At 38.2% G+C, this 19,970-nt stretch overlaps 1 protein-coding gene across 2 annotated transcripts in view; it reads left to right on the top strand.

Annotated features, from left to right (window-relative positions):
- The first annotated feature begins 320 nt into the window (after positions 1–320).
- vwde (von Willebrand factor D and EGF domains) overlaps positions 321–19,970 on the top strand; it is a 49,963-nt gene continuing 30,313 nt past the window's right edge. For both annotated transcript variants that reach the window (XM_030157285.1, XM_030157286.1), the window contains exons 1-15: positions 321–641; positions 2,576–2,766; positions 3,947–4,178; positions 4,930–4,995; positions 5,711–5,940; positions 6,723–6,812; positions 6,907–7,051; positions 7,150–7,364; positions 7,459–7,532; positions 10,376–10,649; positions 10,949–11,145; positions 12,278–13,074; positions 13,321–13,457; positions 16,593–16,757; positions 18,093–18,197. In XM_030157285.1, the coding sequence (XP_030013145.1) occupies positions 566–641; positions 2,576–2,766; positions 3,947–4,178; positions 4,930–4,995; positions 5,711–5,940; positions 6,723–6,812; positions 6,907–7,051; positions 7,150–7,364; positions 7,459–7,532; positions 10,376–10,649; positions 10,949–11,145; positions 12,278–13,074; positions 13,321–13,457; positions 16,593–16,757; positions 18,093–18,197 (2,994 nt within the window). In that variant the 5' untranslated portion in view covers positions 321–565. The remainder of the gene's footprint in view (positions 642–2,575; positions 2,767–3,946; positions 4,179–4,929; positions 4,996–5,710; positions 5,941–6,722; positions 6,813–6,906; positions 7,052–7,149; positions 7,365–7,458; positions 7,533–10,375; positions 10,650–10,948; positions 11,146–12,277; positions 13,075–13,320; positions 13,458–16,592; positions 16,758–18,092; positions 18,198–19,970) is intronic.

The raw sequence follows: 19,970 nt of genomic DNA, 5'->3' as shown, positions 1-19,970 counted from the left end.
AGACAATTGATACTTTCACTACTAAGGAGTTGGCATCACTAGTTCTAAAGTTGTTAGTGTTCAGATGCTGTTGAATCTGACATGGCTGTACTATAATGTGTGTACTCTGTGCAAAAGTACCTTGAATTAACCCTATTGTTCTGATTTGTCATTACATTATACCATTTATTCCCTGCATTTTTATTAAACGCACTTCTCCCTCTTGTATTTTGTTATTTATTTATTATAATCTATTAAGTAGCCTATTTGTGCTCATCTGTGTATGGAGTTGTGTGCAGTTGTGTGCAGAGCTGGGGGTCATACCTCCAGACGCGGTCCCCCTCGTGCCCCTCCTAACGCACTGAGATGCTGCTGCAACCTCACACATTTTTCGGACAGCCGCTGCAGATCTGCCCACAGCCTAGCAGTGTCTTTGTAGAAACCACCCTCGAAAACTTTTCAGCATCATTCAGTTTGGATCGGACAGAACACAACAGAACAGACGGCTCCGTCTGAGACCAGCAGGCAGGACTCGGGTGAAACGGTGCCAGAACTCGCGGTGTGTGTTTGGTGAAGCTGCGGGACGATGAGACGTCAAAGTGTTAGGAAACTTCTGCAGTTCATTGTATTTTTCCTTCCACATGCAGTGTGCGCACAAACAGGTAAGTCCACTTTAAAGAAATGTAAGGACCTTACAGATTCTGTGTGAAATGCCGACGCACTGCCCTAACATTTTTATCAGACAAAACGTCCTGGAAAGCTAATGATGAGCGCTGTTTCCTTATTGAAAACATGCTATTTTCAAACCGGTACAATCTAATGCAAGGTCAAGCCAGATATACTCATAAGATGTCTCTCAGTTTGCAGTTTTCTGTCCCTATCACTGTCAACCTGTCAAGGCTATAGTCAGAGTTTTAATCTACTGTAGTGTCATGTAAATCAGACAGAAGAAGCATTGCATTGCCTCCTTTTCCCCACACATGACTGCATGGCTCTTGGCTGCCCCCTCTGCCTCTCTGGGATGAGGAGTGAAGTGACCAGGTGCTGAGGATGAAGGCCATCTCACTGTCTGCCTGTCTGTCTGTCTGTCTGTGTGCTCAGCTCTGACAGCTCCCGTCATCTCCTCACCACTGAGTCTGCTGTATCACCTTTCTCCTGACCTCTGTGGTCAGGACCTGACACCTTTCCTTTCCAGTATAGCACACACTGCTCTAACTTTTTTGGTTGTGTGTCTACACGTGTGTCTTCATGGTCTTATTTCAACCTCTGTGGTCATGCACCATAAACTCAAAGCCTCTCCATCGTATGAGGTCTTTTTGCCACCTGTCACAACTTCCGGATCCAAGGACACTGGACACAAAGAACTTGCGAAGAAGAACAAGAGCTGAAAGTCAACATGAACATTCCATTTCAATAGAATTTCTCAACAACAGAACTACTTCTATGGACTAAAAGTAGTTTTCAATCAGCAGACCACAGTTTAGTCATGTTCGTCTATTCTCTGGCTACCACCAAACAGAATAATATAAGTGACACATAATAAGTGATACCATAACAAGATATGCAACTCAATTTTTTTAGTGGCATCATCAGCATGCATTTCATCATCTCTACATTGCTGACCTGAAAACTGTTGTCAAAAATGTACCTCTTTGCTTCTCTAGTCTTTTCTGAAGTCTTAGAATTGTGGTATGACTGTCATGTTTGCATGGAAATAGAAATGGCCAGGATGATTATATTTAAAATTCACTAGAGGTAAGGACATTTCCCAGTTCAAAGAGACATTGCGTAGATATTCACTGCAGTACTTGTTAAGCATTTTAATTTTTGTTTTTGGAATGTGTGCTGAGGTGGGTCACATGGAAACTGCAGCTCTATCACTGTAGCCTGATGCAGCACTTTCTAAATCAAAGGGGGTTCACATTTATCTGGCTTGAACTGAGGAAAAAACCACATGCAGTGAGTAGAAAAGCATGTGATACATTGAGATGCATCAAGATTTGTGAACTCAGATAGTTTACAGGTGAACTGCTATCAAATTCAATTGTGAGGCAAGTGAACATTTATGTCTCGAATGCTTTTTAACATTTTACAATAACTTTAGAATTATTTACAACAACACACAATAAACCTGAACGCCAATATAATGAGGCGTTTAGGAGCTGCAGCAACTACACAATGATGTAAAAATATATCTGACTGAAACTGATAAAGGATTAAATTCTACTTCCTTACCTCTGTGAACACATAATACAAGATGGATAGAAAACAGAAAGAAAAACAAAGGTCATTATTTCAGTCCGTAAATGATAGATTGTAATTTGGTAGAAAAATACTGAATGATTTTCAACAGAATAGGAAACAAAATGACAGCGACAGACAGACATACTGACCATTGTATCCCCTGAAAAATTAACTAAACCCAAACAATGCTGTTTTATATATATATAAAATGTTTGGCTTGACTGCTGAGCATCTGTGTAGTCCATAACTTACTATTTGGCTCTGAAGAGAAACCCTCTATACATTGGACATTGGTATTGACAGTATTGGTACATGTCCAGTGCTTATGCGGTCTTTCTGGCTCTATATGCAGTGCTCCCTCCAGAGTGTGCACCGGGAGGCCATTCGGTCCTCCAGAACCCCTACCGCAGCACCACCTTCAGCTCCAGCTGGCTGCAGCAGTCAGCCCTGCAGGACTACATCTGTGACCACTCCCTCACTCCAGGGTGGTACCAGTTTCAGCTTTTTGACAAGCCTGCCAGCATGCCAACCCAGTGTGTGGAGGTAAAGGACTTTTCTAAAAGACATAGGAATTTAAACCAGACAGATAGAACAAACACTGGGCCACTGTTAGTTCTAAAGTGGAATCTAATCAAGATTAAGTATCTTACAACACTACAGTATCTTTGTGTTTTTGTCTGACAAGATGTTCCTTCTCACAAGGTACGTTCTATGTTAGAGCAGGACACTTATTTCAAACTTTTTCATTTATAGATAAAGGATTACGACTTGGCACTGACATTTTATTACTAATATTGAGTAAATTGATGTTTAAAACTAGAAATTTCACAATTAGTAATTGTCTTTATACCAAAACTCACCAGGTATCTCATATAAAGAGATTTAGTAAATATAAGCTATACACAGTAGCTCCAAAGTATATACTGTGTGTCTCAGAGCTTCAGTTTAAGTTGCTTACAATTCACTGAAGTTGTTGCACAAACTAATTTAGTTTGCATATATTGAGGGATGTAGCTAATGCAGTGCTGGCTTTAATAGAGTTTGACATTACATTTAGTGACAAAGTATTGTTCTTACAATGCTTTCTTAATGCAAATTAAATTATATATATATATATATATATATGTGTGTGTGTGTATGTGTGTGTGTATATATATATATATATATATATATGTATATATATATATATTTTGTTTGCGCATTATCCCTTCAAAATGTCTGAGCAAGTGTAAGATAACCTCTTAGTCCTTTGTTACATTATCGTTATAGGTTCCTGGTGTGTTTGTGTGCATAATATATACTTGTACACACAGTTGTTACTGTGTGCGTCCATATTTATGAAGGAGAGTGCAAGGAGAGCTGGAATGTGTCTCATTTCCTGCGGGCAGCCTGCTGAGACGAGCCTGTGGGATCCATCTGAAGTGTCAGCCTCCTTCTGCCTTCCCAGAGTTCAATGCTCTCCCCGGGTGATGGACATCCACAGGAGTGGGTGGAGGAAGGAAGAGAGCATTGCTGTGAACATGTGTTACATAATAAGACAATGTCCCTTTGAAGATGGCGGATAAATGGATTGATTTGTCAAGCCAAGGGTTTTTCCACCCTGAGGAATAAACTGCAGCAAAATCATGTTTTTGGTTAGATCTTTGGAGTTTCTTGAGCTGCCCTTAAAGTATTTAAAAACTCTTTTTCTGTGATGACTGTTCTCTTGTTTGCAAACCTCCAGGTGAACCACTGTGGTACTCAGGCCCCGGTGTGGCTGTCGCTGGGTGAGGATGAATCTCTTCCAGGGTCACTAGAGGTTCGGCAACTGACGGCCTGTGCTGTGTGGCAGTTCTTTCCAAGCAGCACCAAAGAGTGCTGCATGTTCCACATCCCAGTCACTGTCCGCAACTGTGGAGACTTCTATGTTTACCTGCTGCAGCCCACACAGGGATGCATGGGTTACTGCGCTCAGGGTACTGTAATTACAAATAAATGCATATTTCTAAAATGGAACCCTTATATTCAGACAAAGATGGATACTAACTCATTATTGTCCCTCACAGTCTTTTTAACTCTTAAAGACCCACAGCTATTTTGTGACTACTTCCAAATGATTTTTTGTCTTTCCCAAGTGATTTATCACCATTTATTATCATATTATCCTCTGAATTTTACATGTTTCTGTGAAAATCAGGGATTGTCCTATATTTAATTTACTGATTATGTAGATGTTCATAAAAGCTCAGTGTAAATTCAAAGGTTATTATATCAGAAGAGAGAAAACTGAGGAAAAAGTGGCTTTTTCAGTGAAATGTATCATTGAGCAAATATAAAACATAAAAAAACATCTACATCCACTGTCAGTTAGCAAACTCCATGGGTTTTACTGGCGAATCAATGTTGCAGAAGATGACAGTGTTTCCATGTTCACTATAGAGCCTCTGAACATGGATCATATCTGATGACCATGAAAAAATGACAAACTGCACTTTACACCAATTATTTATATGCATTGATAGGATTAGTGGTTCAGCAGGTATTAGACATATTAGATCAGTAGATGCTTGTGCTCGGTGGTGGATGTTTTGGTCTTCATGGGTTAAATCAGAGTGGCAGAAATGTGTCCCTGCATCGCTGTCATTTATAATCTATCTATTATTTAGTAATTTTTTAGGCTTTTCATTGATGTATAAAGAACTTAATGCTTTTCTCTGTATCTAACAGAGATGTCAAGCACTCTGTTTGTGACCTGTGACCCTGATGAAGTGAACATCGATGGAAGCTGTCAAAGTGAGTACCCTGTTGCTGTGTTTATGGCATACCCTTGTCTCCTCTTGTTAGGTCAAACACCAAAACAATTAGGAGGTCAGGGAGTTGCCATTTGGTCAGGAATGCACTGCTCGCCCCCTCACTGCTCCTCTTAATGAGTTGAGCATGTGTCCCGGTGTCTGCTGGGCCTCGTCTCCATGGCAACATCCCTTAGTTAGGACCTGAGTTATACCAATGACAGTTTGAGGAAGCTGGCAGAGGTGGAGGGATTACAGAAGAAACATTGTTCATTCAGTTATTTTTAATAATGTAGCACTGAGCCTTAGTTATGGATTATTTGTGTAATCGATTAAACCATTGATTATTTTCTTCAATTCAGTTCGATTGAAAGATTTTTGAATGGGCAAAAAAATCGTAAAAATGTGAAAAACCTGATGTCTGAAAATGACAACTTGTTCTTTATTAAACAATCAGCTGAAATAACAACCACAAAAAGTATAAAAGTTAAAGTATATATTAAAAAAATCTATAAAAGAAAACTTAAAAAAAATAGAGGCAAGTATTTGTAATGTTTGTCTTAAAGCTTAAAAGTTTAAAGGAGTAAATGATGGTTCCAATGTACAAAAGTGAGCATATAGCCCTTTTTCGACCAGCCAGAAAGGCTACTTTGACAGCCAGTTCAACTATTATCTCAAAATTTCTTTTATTGATCTGCCTATTTTTTCGTTCATGCCAGCAAGGAAGCCCCCTCCTCCATCTGTACCAGTGATTGTGTCAGAGGTGACAAGAAACACAGTCCAGCTGAAGTGCAGCTTTGAGAGCAGCTCCAATAGTTCCCTGGGTTACGTGGTGACCTGGTCCCGCCTCTCGCTTCAGGGTAGGAAGGAGGAGCTCAAACAGGAGACCACCATCCAGACTTCAGCCCTCATCGAGCTTGATGGTTTTAACCTCCGTCTGGGGGACAAGGTCAGAAGCAGGGTTGATTTTGAGCCTATAGGTTCAAGTTAGCGCTGGACTGTATTAACTGTTGGCTAATAGATGGTATACTCATGATGTCACAATCAGCCAGAGTCACTGTATCTGTACCATCTATAGTAACCTTAGGCAAAATCATCCATAAGAGTGGAAATTAATTCATTTGGTAACTTTGAGCCATAAAAAATACATCCAGGGCTAAAAATATTGTAGCAAAAGAAACATAGTTTAGCCCCCGGACATGTCAAGAAAACTAAACTGAACAGGAGAGTAATTCAAGTCTGACTCTAATACAGTCTTGTCCTGTTGTTTAGGAAATTAAAATCAAATTAAAGAAATCTGGTGCTCTTGACTCATAATTAAACCACAGCCAACAGTGACTAAAGCTGTTACTGAGTTCTGGGAGTTGTGTTTTGAAGGTAACAGAGGTAAATGCGCACTAAAGAAGACACCATTTTGAATCCTTTATTCCATTTCTGCAGTTACATCCTCTAAGTCCTACACACTGGGCCTTAATGAAATAGACTTTCACATTTTTTTTTATCTTTTATTGACTGTGTGGAGCTTTCTTTTGCTTGTTGAATGTAACTTCCTTTACTGTAATTGCGTTGCCAAAGCAGATTGCAGTTGAAAATGTTATTATTGCAGCTGCAATTATTCACACATTTTTAAGAAAAGAGAAGAAAGTTGCTATTACGATACAGTGTACAATAATAATATTGATCATTGAAAGTACAGGATATCATACATCTAATATTAGTCCTTCCTGTCAGATTTATTGTGCCGGCTCCAGTTTCTTCTTGGACTCACCAGCTACTCGTAGTGCTGCAGTGGAAAGTCAGGAGTTCTTTGCTGGGATTAGGGTATGTTACAGTCATTTAAAGTTTTATAGCCATGTGGGTGGTTGGACTGACTGCAGCAGTGTACAAGATGGACTTTCCCTTCTGTTAATTGCAGTTAAGACCAGAGGTGAGAAGTGTGTCTGAGGATGGGAGGCTGTATGAGCTGGTGCTTGAGAGCACAGTTCCTGTCCCATGTTTGGGACCATTCTCCTCTATAGGGCAGTGCACTCTGAGCCTGCAACTCAGTACAGACAGTCTAGGTGAGTGACTAGAACAATACAGCCAGAACACAATAACTGAATAGAATGCGTGACAATTTTTTGCAGATAAAAAATATGAATTCTTTTTTGTGTTTCAGAGGATGATGTGTTGGGTGCAGATCTGTCTCTTTCCTCCTGTGTGGTGGACCTGACCCAAGCTCGCTGTAGGTACGGGGTCTGTAGCTCGGCTCTGGTCCACTTCAGTCCTGTTACTGACTTTATTTTGGATGGAAACAGGACGACACACATTTCAGTCAAACCCATTGTCACAGACAACTTTCTGTGGAATGGATACTCACCAGAGCCAGTTCAGGTAAACTATTAAAACCTATAGCATATTTACTCTATACAACTATACTGTGAAGACTGTGTTGAATCCATAGGGCTGGGTCTTTTGTCACTTTCAGATAGTAGTGAAGGACATCCTGCCTGCTTACTGCTACTCCTTCACAGATCCTCACATAATCACCTTTGATGGAAGGTAATCCAGTCTGTCAGCCTTAAAGTATACTTTATTTACAGTTTACATGTAATACTATTTCAGTATACTAAATATGACAGTGTTCCATGGCAATTTTAAATTACCCCCTCAACGTCAACTATTGCAAGTTTGCATCAAAACTGTTTCCATTTCAGAATCAGTCCAGGTACATATGTATTTCTCCAATGCTGGTTCAGGCATATGCCTAACATACCTACTTAGGACAGTGACAATAAACTGTGGCATCAATAAAACCAACTCCTGAGACGAGAAACTTTGTTTTAGTACTTTTTGATTACTATTGACCATTATGCCAGTTGTCACAAATTTGCATCATACCCAAACTTTCTATCTGTTTTATTTGTTGTAGTCAAATTAATCATCTTCACTTAATTTAGCATCTGCTTGAAAGCAAAAACACCAATAAATGATCTTTTAATATACAGTACTAGTATATAAGTTCAGGCATTAAGGAGTTTTTAAAAAATAAGGAGATGCAGGGGGGGTTAAGAAATGTATGAGAAAAAATGTAAATGTTGTCATAGACTACAGTCTTGAATATGCTTGCAAAAACTCAAAATTAGGAAGTCGATAATCAGTTGAGGTACACAGAGCAACAAAGCAAGAGAATATGAACATGTTATAAATCTGTATGCAGAGCCAGATTTCTGATATATCATCTAATGTCCTTTGTGAGAATTGTCCCATTTTCCTAGTTGATAGCCCTGCAATAAATCCATTCACTTCCTGCCTAATTGTCCTACTGATACCTCACATGACCTAGAAGATTGATGTATTGTTTTTGTGTATGTTAAATAGTTGAGTAACTGTATGCCTGTTTGCATCATACCCCATTTAAAACCAAGTCACAGAAATGGAAGCAACTAAAAAAAAGGTATAAAGGGCTGAACAGACTACACTAAAGTAGGTTCCTCATCTGTTTTATGTTCATCCTGCTCTTGCAAGTGATCTTTCTCTCACACTAGATGACTGGATGAGGCAGTAAAACTTATCCAACCACACAAAGACAAAGGACCTGCCTGAAATACTGTATGTAGTGTGTACAAATTTATGACTAAAGGAACAGAAATCAGGGGAAAGATTGAAAATATACACCTTCCCTCTGTAGTTCTCTCCTCCTGGTCCAGATCAAAAGATTACATATAAATATAGATGAACCTTGTGGTGTTTGATGATACTGTGGAACAGTGTGGAACATGACACTTTTCGAAGCTTCTATGTATAGCCTTGGTGTAGAGACATTGAGTCACATTTGGCTAACTATAAACAACTATTTGTATTTACAGCTGTCACATATTTTATTCATTGATGCCAACTTCTGTTGCTAGATTTAGCAACTTTTCTGGCTACCCTAGCAACTTTTTTTTCGCAAAAAGCACCAAGCAGCACATTTAGCTACTTTTAGAATTTGTTTGGAAAAATTAAAACACGCATTTTCCCTGTAAATTACACAAAATGATTGTCTCTGTCACAGTCAGAAAAACACATGGTCTGTCTGCCTGCTGTAAAAGTCACTGTTTCCAACTTATCCACTTTGTAGGTATATTTAGTGGTTTTTCAGACCCCTCTACAGACTCTTTATCAAAAAAGCGACAAGCAACAAATCTATCAACTTTTTCTGGTGTTATTGGAAACTTTTGTAGACTCCGATGTGAAAGCACGTATCATTTGTCTAAAACAAATCACTGCACTGAATATAAATCACTCCTTTGACATTGACAGTTTTCTCTATTTCCTCTTTTTGGTCCATTTAGATTGTTAATGTAGACTGAAAATTAAAAATGTTATGGTCCAAAATGTTCATGTTTTACCATGACTTGTTGTAGGCTCCTAAGTGGACTGTAAGGCTAAACATAACGTGCTGCGCACTTTTAATACCCCTCGGCCAAATATAGTGTAACACTCTGTTGAAAGTTACTGCCCTGTAATTTACATTAGATTTTCTTTTTGTAAATTTGATGCAGAAATCTCAATGCATTCTTCAGATAGTATGATTACATTGTTTAAAGGACATGTCGCCATTTGACCTTGAAAAAGTAAGTCAAGGTGACCTATTTTCAATAGGCTTCTGCTCCATGCTAAGATGCATCCACAGTATAAATTTGGTGCAGATATCTCAAAGCATCTTCAGATAATGCAATTACATTGTTGAATGGACAGACAGATGGACAGACAGACAGATGACAAAACTATTACAATTCTCCTTCTGCCCAAAGTTGGCCAAGGGGTAAAAACCAAACCAAACTGAAAAAAATGAAGCTAAAGACTAAACACTGATTGTGTCTCCTACTAAAGTCTGCATCCTAAATGCTGTGCTAGGTACTAGAATTTTTGCTTCCTCTCAAACTATGCTGCTGAAAACCATGCTGAAAATATTGCATTCCCTGTGTTTCTTTGTTACCTCTGCCAGGAGGTATTGTGATCACTTTGCTTTGTGTGTTTGCGTACATGTTTGTTTGTTAGCTAGATAACTCAAAAAGTTATGGACGGATTTTCATGAAATTTTCAGGAAATGTTGATACTGGCACAAGGAAGAAATGATTAAATTTTGGTGGTGATCTGGGGGGGGGCAGATCTATCTTGGCGGAGGTCTGCGCTCTCCAAGTGCTTTTCTTGTTTTTTTTTTTTTTTTTTTTTTTTTTTTTACTGAAATTGGCCAAAATATAATGTTATGAAATTACGAATATGTTATGTATCATTGTCCAGCAGCATGAGGACGGTACGTCCAATGTTCTTGCTCGAACGCTATATTAGGAAAAATCTAAAAATATAAGATAACATGAATGGAACTCAGTAAAACATTTGCTTTTCCTCCCATACAGGCAGTATGAGAACTACCAGATAGGCACCTTTGTTCTGTATAAGAGCAGTCTGTGGCCATTTGAGGTCCACGTTCGTCAGTGGGAGTGTGGCAGCGTGGAACATGCCGCCTCCTGTGTGTGTGGCTTTGTGGCGAGGGATGGCGGTGATATTGTTGCTTTTGACATGTGCAATGGGGAACTGGGTGAAGCCAAGCCTCAGCTGTCAATCAAGAACAGGGACCTAAACAAGAGTGGCATCCGCATCACTGAGTCCTACCAGGGACGCAAAGTCACTGTGAGTGAGCGTGAATAAGGAATGAAACTGAATCTTCTTTACATGTACTTCTTTACATGTACTTTAGTATATGATATCAAATCAATTAATATATATATATATATATATATATATATATATATATATATATATATATATATATATATATATATATATATATATATATATATGTGTGTATATATATATATATATATATATATTTATATATATATATATATTTATATATATATATATCTATATATATATATTTATAAATTGTTGTCTCCATGTCACAGTTGTGTTTCTTTGACTTTTCACAGTTGAGCTTCTCTTCTGGAGCGTTTGTCCGGGCTGATGTCTCTGACTGGGGAATGAGTCTGACAGTGAGGGCCCCAGGTTCAGACTGGGGCCACACTGAGGGCCTCTGTGGGACGTACGATGGCCAATTAAATAACGAATTCCATTCAGCAGGAGGCACCGCACTGTCTGATCTGCACACCTTTATTTCAGAATGGAGGTTAGATACCACATTTCCATAACATATTTTAAGACGGACTTCATGTCAGAAAAGGTTGTTAGAAACAGAAAGAAATCAAAAGAACATCCTTAATTATGCAAAAAAAAAACAGGCAGTGTCATCCTGGGTTTTGTTTTTTTAGCTGATATTAACACAATCATAACAGGTGAACGATGCACAAATGAAAAAAGTAACAACAAGATGGTGAAGTTGCAGTAACTAGATTAAAATGGCTCATTGTAAGGTAAAATAAATACAGTTCTTACTTTTTATGAAAAAAAGATAATTATTAATAATTAATACTCCTTAGTGTCTCTAAAATGGGCACATTGAACCCTTAAATGGGAGATGGATGCATATTTTAGTGACGTAGCAGTCATACCCATAACTATGCACTGATCAGAGGAACAAAGTATTTCTTGGTCTCATCTCAGAAGATAATGTTGCCGGTAAAAATATGACACAGTGCTGTGAATGTAATATTTATTGCAGTTAGGCTAAAACATGGTGTATGGCACTACCTTCTGAAGATACTGCACAGGTTAGTTTATTCACTCCAAACCCCTTAATAGAAACCGGCCTAATTGGAAATGATTTTTTTTCCCATTTTCATGAGATTTCAAAAGTTAGTATAACTTGACTATTATATGAAAAAAGAGATAACCAAATGTGCCTGTTTTGGGCAGTTTTACTAAGACTCTCCCTCCATTTTCACGTAGATTGTGTTTATTTTTTGTGTAGCCTACACATATTTTTTAGATGTGTTTATGTCACATCTCTATAAGTAGATGTTATCTGGTCACCATCATGTTTTTAAAACATAGCTTGATAGAATGGCTTGAAAAACACAATGTTCACTTGGACTCAAGGATGGGCTGAAACTTTGCAGAGGTCAAAGGTCAAGGTCACTGGGACCTAATGCCAGTCCTTTATGATCAAAGTGTTATCTCAGGTTCATGTGACACTTTTTTTTTTTTTTTTTTAAACATAAACATTCACTTTGACTGAAGGATAAACTGATTAGAACTTTCAAAAGTCAAAGGCCAAGGTTACTAATTAAATAAAGTTAGTTAAATGAAGGTAGAAATTTACAGAACTGAATGAACTCATGGTTCTTGCTTTCTTCTCTCAGGCTTCCTCCAGGTGGTAGTCTGTTTGACACTGTACCGTCGTCTTCAAGTACATTTACACCCAGCAAGTTCTGTAACTGTCAGGCAAAACCTCGTCTCATGTCGTCCAGAGCCAGATCTCAACTGGTCTCAACCTCCGAGTCCACCTGCTCCCATTATGGTAATGTACATGTCTCCACTGTCATCCCCACTCTGGATGTCACAGCAGAGTACATTGGCTCAGTGGAATTGCTCACTGGTGACAGCAGTGAAAAACAGAAACTTCCACAACAAAACTCACAAGACCAAAGTCAGCACCAGAGCAGGGGCAGACGCCAGCCACATAGATCTGTTTCTAACTACCAAAGCCTCAGTCAGGCGGATTTGGAGGGATTTGCCTACTTCTTCCCAGAGGACCATGAACCAGCTGCTCAGCCGGACTCTTCACCTTCATGGCCCACACCCTCTGGTCTGACTGAGGAGCAGGCCAGGGCTCAGTGCCAGCAGGCCGTGGCCAACTCCAGCATTGCATTAGGTTGTGCCCAACTGCTAAAAGAGTCTTTAGTTAGCCGCGCAGTGAGCATGTGTGTTTACGACCTGCAGCTGAAGGATGAGCTGTCATGGCTGAATGCAACAGTACCCCTGCTGGAGAATGAATGTGAGAGGAGGATGCTGGAGCAGAGGAGAAGAGAAGAAGAATACCAGGATGTTCTGTCCACGCTCAGGTGTCCCGATCTCTGTAATGGCAACGGCCAGTGCTCAGAGTGGGGTTGTGTGTGCTTCCCAGGATTCGGGTCCTATGACTGCAGCATTCTGTCTGGTAACATGCTAAACACACACTAATGCACATGTAGGGCACAGCTTTCAGTAGTTGAGGATCTGAGTTAGCTAGTTGTGTTTCTGAATTCATTCAACTAAATATTCATTTGCAATACTGTATGTCTTCTGTCAACTTTGCAGCCAGTTTGCTGTTCTGAGTAATAGATATAGGATTCAGATATCCAACAACAACTGTTACTCTGTTATCTTCTTTTGTGAATATATTGTGTTATGGTGTCATGTGAAGACCAGATCCCAGAGATCACTGAGTTGGAGAAAGAGGGTCTTTGTGACATCCGACAAAGGGACTGTTCCACCATCCAGATCTATGGCCAAGGTTTCAAGGATTCCTACAAGCTCAAGTGTGAGTTTGTTAGAGAAAAGGTACTTTGTTTTTCTGCTTTTTGACACATATCACATGTATAATTCATTCATTTATTTATTCATGCATTCATTTTCCAAAAAAAAATAATTGAATATAAATGGTTATTATTAATTCAGAACAAATACAGAGAACTTACTGATGTCTCTTTAATCTGTGACAAAGGAGGAGGAGCTCCTAGGTAACAGAGGTTAATTGATTGGTTGTTAGCCACACCCATTCATAACTCATTCAGAGGTCCATCTGGCTACTGATTGGTTAACTATAGCCTGCTCAGCACAGTCAATACTATGAGTCAGAGAGACAGGCTGTTTCTCAATCTCAAGGAAGGATCCTTCAAGGATTCATTTACATAAAGCTACATCATTTGGATTTTTATGCATCTATGGATCAGTTGCATCTTCTGTCTGTGCTGTTAAAATACCTTTAATCCTTGGCATGATTCTTTTCAAAATGCTGCTAAATGAAAAAGGCATCAGCCAAAACTGAACTGGTTACTGACCTTAAATAAATTCTCCAACAAGAAAAATAAAGAGCCTTTCATTTTATCAGTTTAAAATGTAGTCTTCTTAAGCGAGATGGCACAGGTTTATTTACATTATAGAGAGCAATTTATGCACAGAGGCAGTTCATTGTGCTTAGAAATTAATAAATAAAATATCCAGAGAAATACAGGAAAATGCAATAAATAAAAAAGAGCAGTATACTGAGAAAAGAAAACACAGAGTAGATAAAGTCCATATAACAAAAGAATGTTTAAAATGACCAATAGACAGAACAATACTCCTGACTTTACTAACAGGAAGTCATGTGGTGAAATAAGAATTAATGAAGAGGTAAATCATAGACACATGATAAGTGAAAGGTTTTTGTTGGAATTAAAACTGTTAACCTTTGAGATAGACTTCATGTTTCATACTTCAGCAGAACACAAACACTGCTTCGCCTTTATTATTATAAGGGTATTTCTTAGGCCAGAAATGGCCGAAGGGGTATAGTAATTGTTTTGTCGTCTGTCTGTCCATTCAACGACAAAATTGCATTATAGCAAGAATGCATTGCGATATCTGCTCCAAATTTATACTGTGAATGTATCTTGGCATGGAGCAGAAGCCTATTGAAAATATGTGACCTTGACCAACTTTTCCAAGATAAATGGCGTCAAATGGAGACATGACCCCTTTGTCGAGGTGATGTGTGTGCTTGAAACAGCCTTGTGCAGTTATATCTGAGTACTTTCAGATATAAATATGTATGTTATAAGTTTTACACAAAGACTGTCTAATCTAAATTGTAGGGCAGTAACTTTCAACAGAATCTTACACTATATTTGGCTGAGGGGTATTAAAAGTGTGCAGCACGTTATATTCCATGAACTATTGCTGTCATGTGAGCAATAGTTTCATGAGATTCCTAATCTCAGTGGGACTTCCTGGTTAAAGAAAGGTAAAATAAAAAATAAATAAAATAAAAATGCATGTTAATATGTTACAGATCCACTGATCTGAGGTCAGGACCTTCTCTGCTCCTGTTCAATCATTCCATTCATGTGGGAATTGATCAGAAGGAAGTTGTACAAAATGAGTGACTTGAACTAACAAGGAAGGATCCTTGAGATTGAGAAATGGCACAGTCACTGAAAAACATTTGGGAGTTAAAATATCCAAAAAAGTCTCTAGATTTGTCATCATTTGTCTGAAAAGTTGCCAAAACTAATTAGAAAATCACAAAGTTGGCACCACTTGTTAACACTGGAGCTCTTCAAACACCATCTCAGACAAGACAATCACACATTAAGCTGTTGTTCCATTCTTTGTCTATGGTTTGCCACTAAGCTGTTCCAAGATACAATTTCTTAGTATTATCATAATTGCTTATTATTATTATGATGATGATGATGATCATTATTGTTATTATCATTATTACTACTACTACTACTACTACTACTACTACTACTTTATTATTTATTTGTACTCATACTTCTAATGTCCAACTACCTGTTTTCACTAATGTTTTTGCAGGTTTTTTTCCTTTTTGTCTAGTAATTAGGGCTGTCAAAATTAATGTGTTATGGCAGATTAATCCATCATCGTGATTAATCTGATTAAACATTGTAATGCAGTTAACCCATCTGCAGTGCAGAATGACTCTTAACGTCTCTGGCAATGCATTTTGGGCAGTTTGTCAGAGTACAGGTAGTGTCACGCATGGGCAGATGGGCAATTGATCTGGTAGTGACAGGCAGCAGAACCAACCCATAAAGATGAAAGATGCTAAACAGCATGTTGGCCCTCTGCATGGAAATATGAGGACAAAAAATCCCCAAGATGGAAAAGTTGACTGACATTAAGTCTTACACACACTCAGCAGGAAGGAGTTGTCTTTTCACCGAAGCACTTAAAGCTTAAAATACCACATTAATGCGAAGCATGCATTAGTCAGGGATTCTGCTAGTATATCAGGTAACGCATCACCCATCTTGTCAAGTGAAGTGACACGACAAGTGAATATATATTCCCTTCTTTCTTGAGTCTGTTTTCTCATGCAAAATGAAACATGATTAATATACATAAAAAATGAATGATATTTAATCATGATTAATCAAAATTAATCCACAGCAACATTGTGATGAATCTGATTAAAATTGTTTATCATTTGACAGCACTACTTGTAATATTTCTTATATGTGTACATTTAGTGTTGTGCTGCTATTGGAACCTTAATTTCCCAAGAGCTTTGCCCAAGGGATCAAGAAAATTCTATATAATATAATATAATATAATATAATATAATATAATATAATATAATATAATATAATATAATATAATATAATATAGAGGATTAGAAGAGGAGTCTTCTGGAACCTGCCCACACACTACAATCCTTAATATGGCTTATGTTCATGTGTAATGGAATAGCCAACAAACAACCTTACTTTATTCTCATTTTAGATTCTCATACTGAGTATCTTTACAAATCACTTGACATCTGTATGTCTTCTCTGTCACATCTCAGATTCACGTGTCTTTGCTTTATTTAGCTGATTGCTATTTCAATATTCTTTTCTTTGTGTATCCTCCCATCTTATGTCGTACTACTCATGGCTTCCTCTTGGACTCCCTCTGTTTCTTGTCAAGTTTGTGGAAGAGGAGTGGGTTCTGGATGAGCCCCAGTTTGTCCTGGCCACCTTCCTGGATGAGATGGCTCTGGAGTGCCAGCTCCCACTGGAGGATGGCCAGGCTCCTGCAGGCCCCAATCGGGTAACAGTGGCAAGCAGACCACTGGCCCGCTGGCAGATCAAAGTTAGTCATGTCTTCTTTATTCCTCCTGTCAGCTTTTATTTCTCTCTTCCTTTGTGTTTCCCTCTTTAATAATTTGTGATTTATGCAAAATGTCCATATTAATTTGTGAATGTTACCAATACCACAGTACACTATAAATTGGGACAGAGGTATTGACAGACTAGACAGACCCAAAGATTCTCTATGTGGAATCTGGTGGTTTTATCCGTTTGCCAAGTGAATCCATCAAAGAACAGTATGGCAATATATTGTCAACGCAACCAGACATTTTAAATATGGAAATATTTGTCACAGAGGGAACATTTCCTGCATTGCAGTATTTTACACAAAATTACTGAAAGATTATTTTCCGATTATATAATATACTGTTGTGTTATTAATGCTTTTATAGTTCAATATTTACTCGTGTTTATGTGAACTTTGTGAGTCTGTGCTGTGCTGTTTATTGTATTGACATTGGCTTATTCTACTTCTAAGTGAATATGTGCAAGCTAGTCTTGAACACAGATGTCATTTTAAAAGAGCAAATGAGAGGCTTAGAAGAACATATGAGTGAGTATAAGGATTTTGGCAGAAAAAACACATAGTAGTCAGAGCTAGGCTGTTACTGTGGATGTAAGCAATGTGACAGTTGGCTTAGTAATGGAGTTACTGAACCTTAACCGGTAAAGACTCACAACAATTTTGTCACAACTTCCAAATGATTTTTTTGTCTTTCCCAAGTGATTTATCACTATTTATGATAATATTGTTCTCTGCATTTTGTATTTTTCAGTGAAAATCAGGTATTTTCCTATATTTAATGCACCAATCATGTAGATGTTCATCAAAGCCTTGAGTAAATTCAAAGGTTATTAGATCAAATTAGAAAAAAAGGAAAAAGTGACTTTTTCAACAAAATTTATAATAATAATAATAGATTGGATTTCTATAGCGCTTTCCAAGGCACCCAAAGCTTACCACTCACACTCTGGTGGTGGTAAGTCTTTTAGCTTCATGTGTAGTCACAGCTGCCCTGGGGCAGGCTGACCGAAGTGTAGCTGCCAAATGGCCCCTCTGACCACCACCAAACATTCATACACATTCATACACCAGTGTGAGTGACACTGGAGGCAAGGCGGGTGAAGTGTCTTGCCCAAGGACACAACGGGACATGACTAGGACAGAGCAGGATTCAAATCCCCAGCCCTTTGGTTACTGGATGACCCACTCTACCTCCTGAGCCACTGGCACCTGTATATCATTACTGAACATAAAAACAAACATCTCCATCCACTGCCATTTTATTATGTAATCCTTTTAAACTATGAAGAATTAACCCTCTGCTGATGACAGGTTTCCAATGATGGCTACAGCTACAGTAATGCCAAGATACTGACATTGTTTGATGGTGCCTGCCAGATCTGCAGCCTCAACGCTGAAGTCCTCTGCACCCTCAGGGTAAGCATATCTTACTTGATATACACACATAATTGAACTTATAGATTTAAAAAAAAAACACAACTTCTCTAAAGGTAATTTCACCACTCTTTTCTATCATCTTCTAACTGTGATAGTCACTTCCAGTCTACTCACTCATAAAGCCTCTTCTGATTTCTGGGGGTGTGCATCAGAGTTTGCTTTGAAAATCAAGTGCCTACAACATTGAGCTATAGCTTTAGCTTTCTCTAGCATAGCTCATACCCGCAGAGTGTGGAGAAAAATGAGTAGAGTAGTTCTGGAACAAGAGCGCTCACACCCCTCCGTAGAGAATAGAAACAGGGCTTCATGAGTACTACAACTAAAATACTACAAAGTACTAATAACTGTGTTAAGAGCATTTCTAATTACAATCTAATCTGTCAAATTACATTTCCATCAGAAATTACATGAGATGTTGGCTGTTAAAGCACTTTTCATACAAGCAGATGACACTTAATTGGCTGTCAAAAAAAATAAATGCTAAGTTAAATGGCTGAAGTAAGAAAGTGAATACTCTCTAATGTTACATTTAGGTATTTCTGTCCATTGTCCAATTGCTAAAACTTTGACAGCCAGTTAATATCGGTTGAAGTGTACACTATCACTATATGCTTTATATTGCCCTCAGCCAGCTGAAGTACTTATACTGGGCTCTTCAAAACCATTAGACTCCTTTGACAAAAAGCACTGGTCTACCACTCCCCAAACCAACTGATTAGCACAGCCCTAAACCAATAACTCAATGTTCTGTGTGGTTAAAGTGTTGTTTTTGTCATGGGAGTCTTTGAATAAAGTAATAATAGCTTGATTAGATCAGTTTTTTCCACTATATCAACACCCTTTGGTATGTAATGTTGGACATATATGCTTAGGAACTTGACTGTATGTCTGTTTATTTTGTTTTCTGCATCATCAAATTGTAATTGAATGTGTTAAAGTGAGATGCAATAGTGGCATTGGCACATATGCCACATTTGTCTAATCCAAACAGAGTAGAGAGTCAGTTCTCCTGATTCTGGCTAACTCAGAACACGGGTGTATTATTTTTCTGAATACATAAATTACAACAAACTAAGTAACTGCATTTCTTCTTCTCATGGTGGACTGAGGGCAGATTGGATGCTGCAATGGCTCACTGCTCTTTCTAGTGTTTTCATGTGGTGTAATGAGGAGCAGGCCCAGCTGGACAGCATATCAACTGCAGTAGATATCTGCAATATAACAGACTGAAATCTTTAACAAAACATCAGTATTGTTATTTTCTCACACTCGGATGATATTATATTATAGGTCATTTTTAATTGTTTTAAGTATTATTAGTACTATAAATATGGCAAATTGTAATTACTTTGAAGTGGAAATATTGCCTTCTTTTGTATTAAAAGTATTTTGTGAATCAATCAATCAATCAATCAAAATGTATTTGTACATCGTCATATCATAACAAAAGTTATCTCATGACCCTTTAAATTTAGAGCTGGTCTAAACGAAACTCTTAAGCCAGTTTATAGAAACCCAACAGAATCTTCCAGGAGCAAACACTTGGTGACAGTGGCGAGGAAAAACTTCCATTTAACAGGCAGAAACCTCAAACAGAAGGAGGATGGCCATCTGCCTTGACCAGTTGGGGTTAAAACTAGAGGGTTAAAGGAAGAGAGAGAGGGAGAGATAAAGAGAGAGAGAGAGAGAGAAAGACGCTGGAGGGGGGGCACATGGATGCACAGCAAACTAAAAAAACTAGAACTAGAACAG

Source organism: Sphaeramia orbicularis, chromosome 16 (genome assembly GCF_902148855.1).
Source record: "Sphaeramia orbicularis chromosome 16, fSphaOr1.1, whole genome shotgun sequence".
In the NCBI taxonomy this organism is placed as follows: domain Eukaryota; kingdom Metazoa; phylum Chordata; class Actinopteri; order Kurtiformes; family Apogonidae; genus Sphaeramia; species Sphaeramia orbicularis.
The sequence above is the reverse complement of the archived record's forward strand: the minus strand, read 5'-3'. Positions and strand labels throughout refer to the sequence as shown.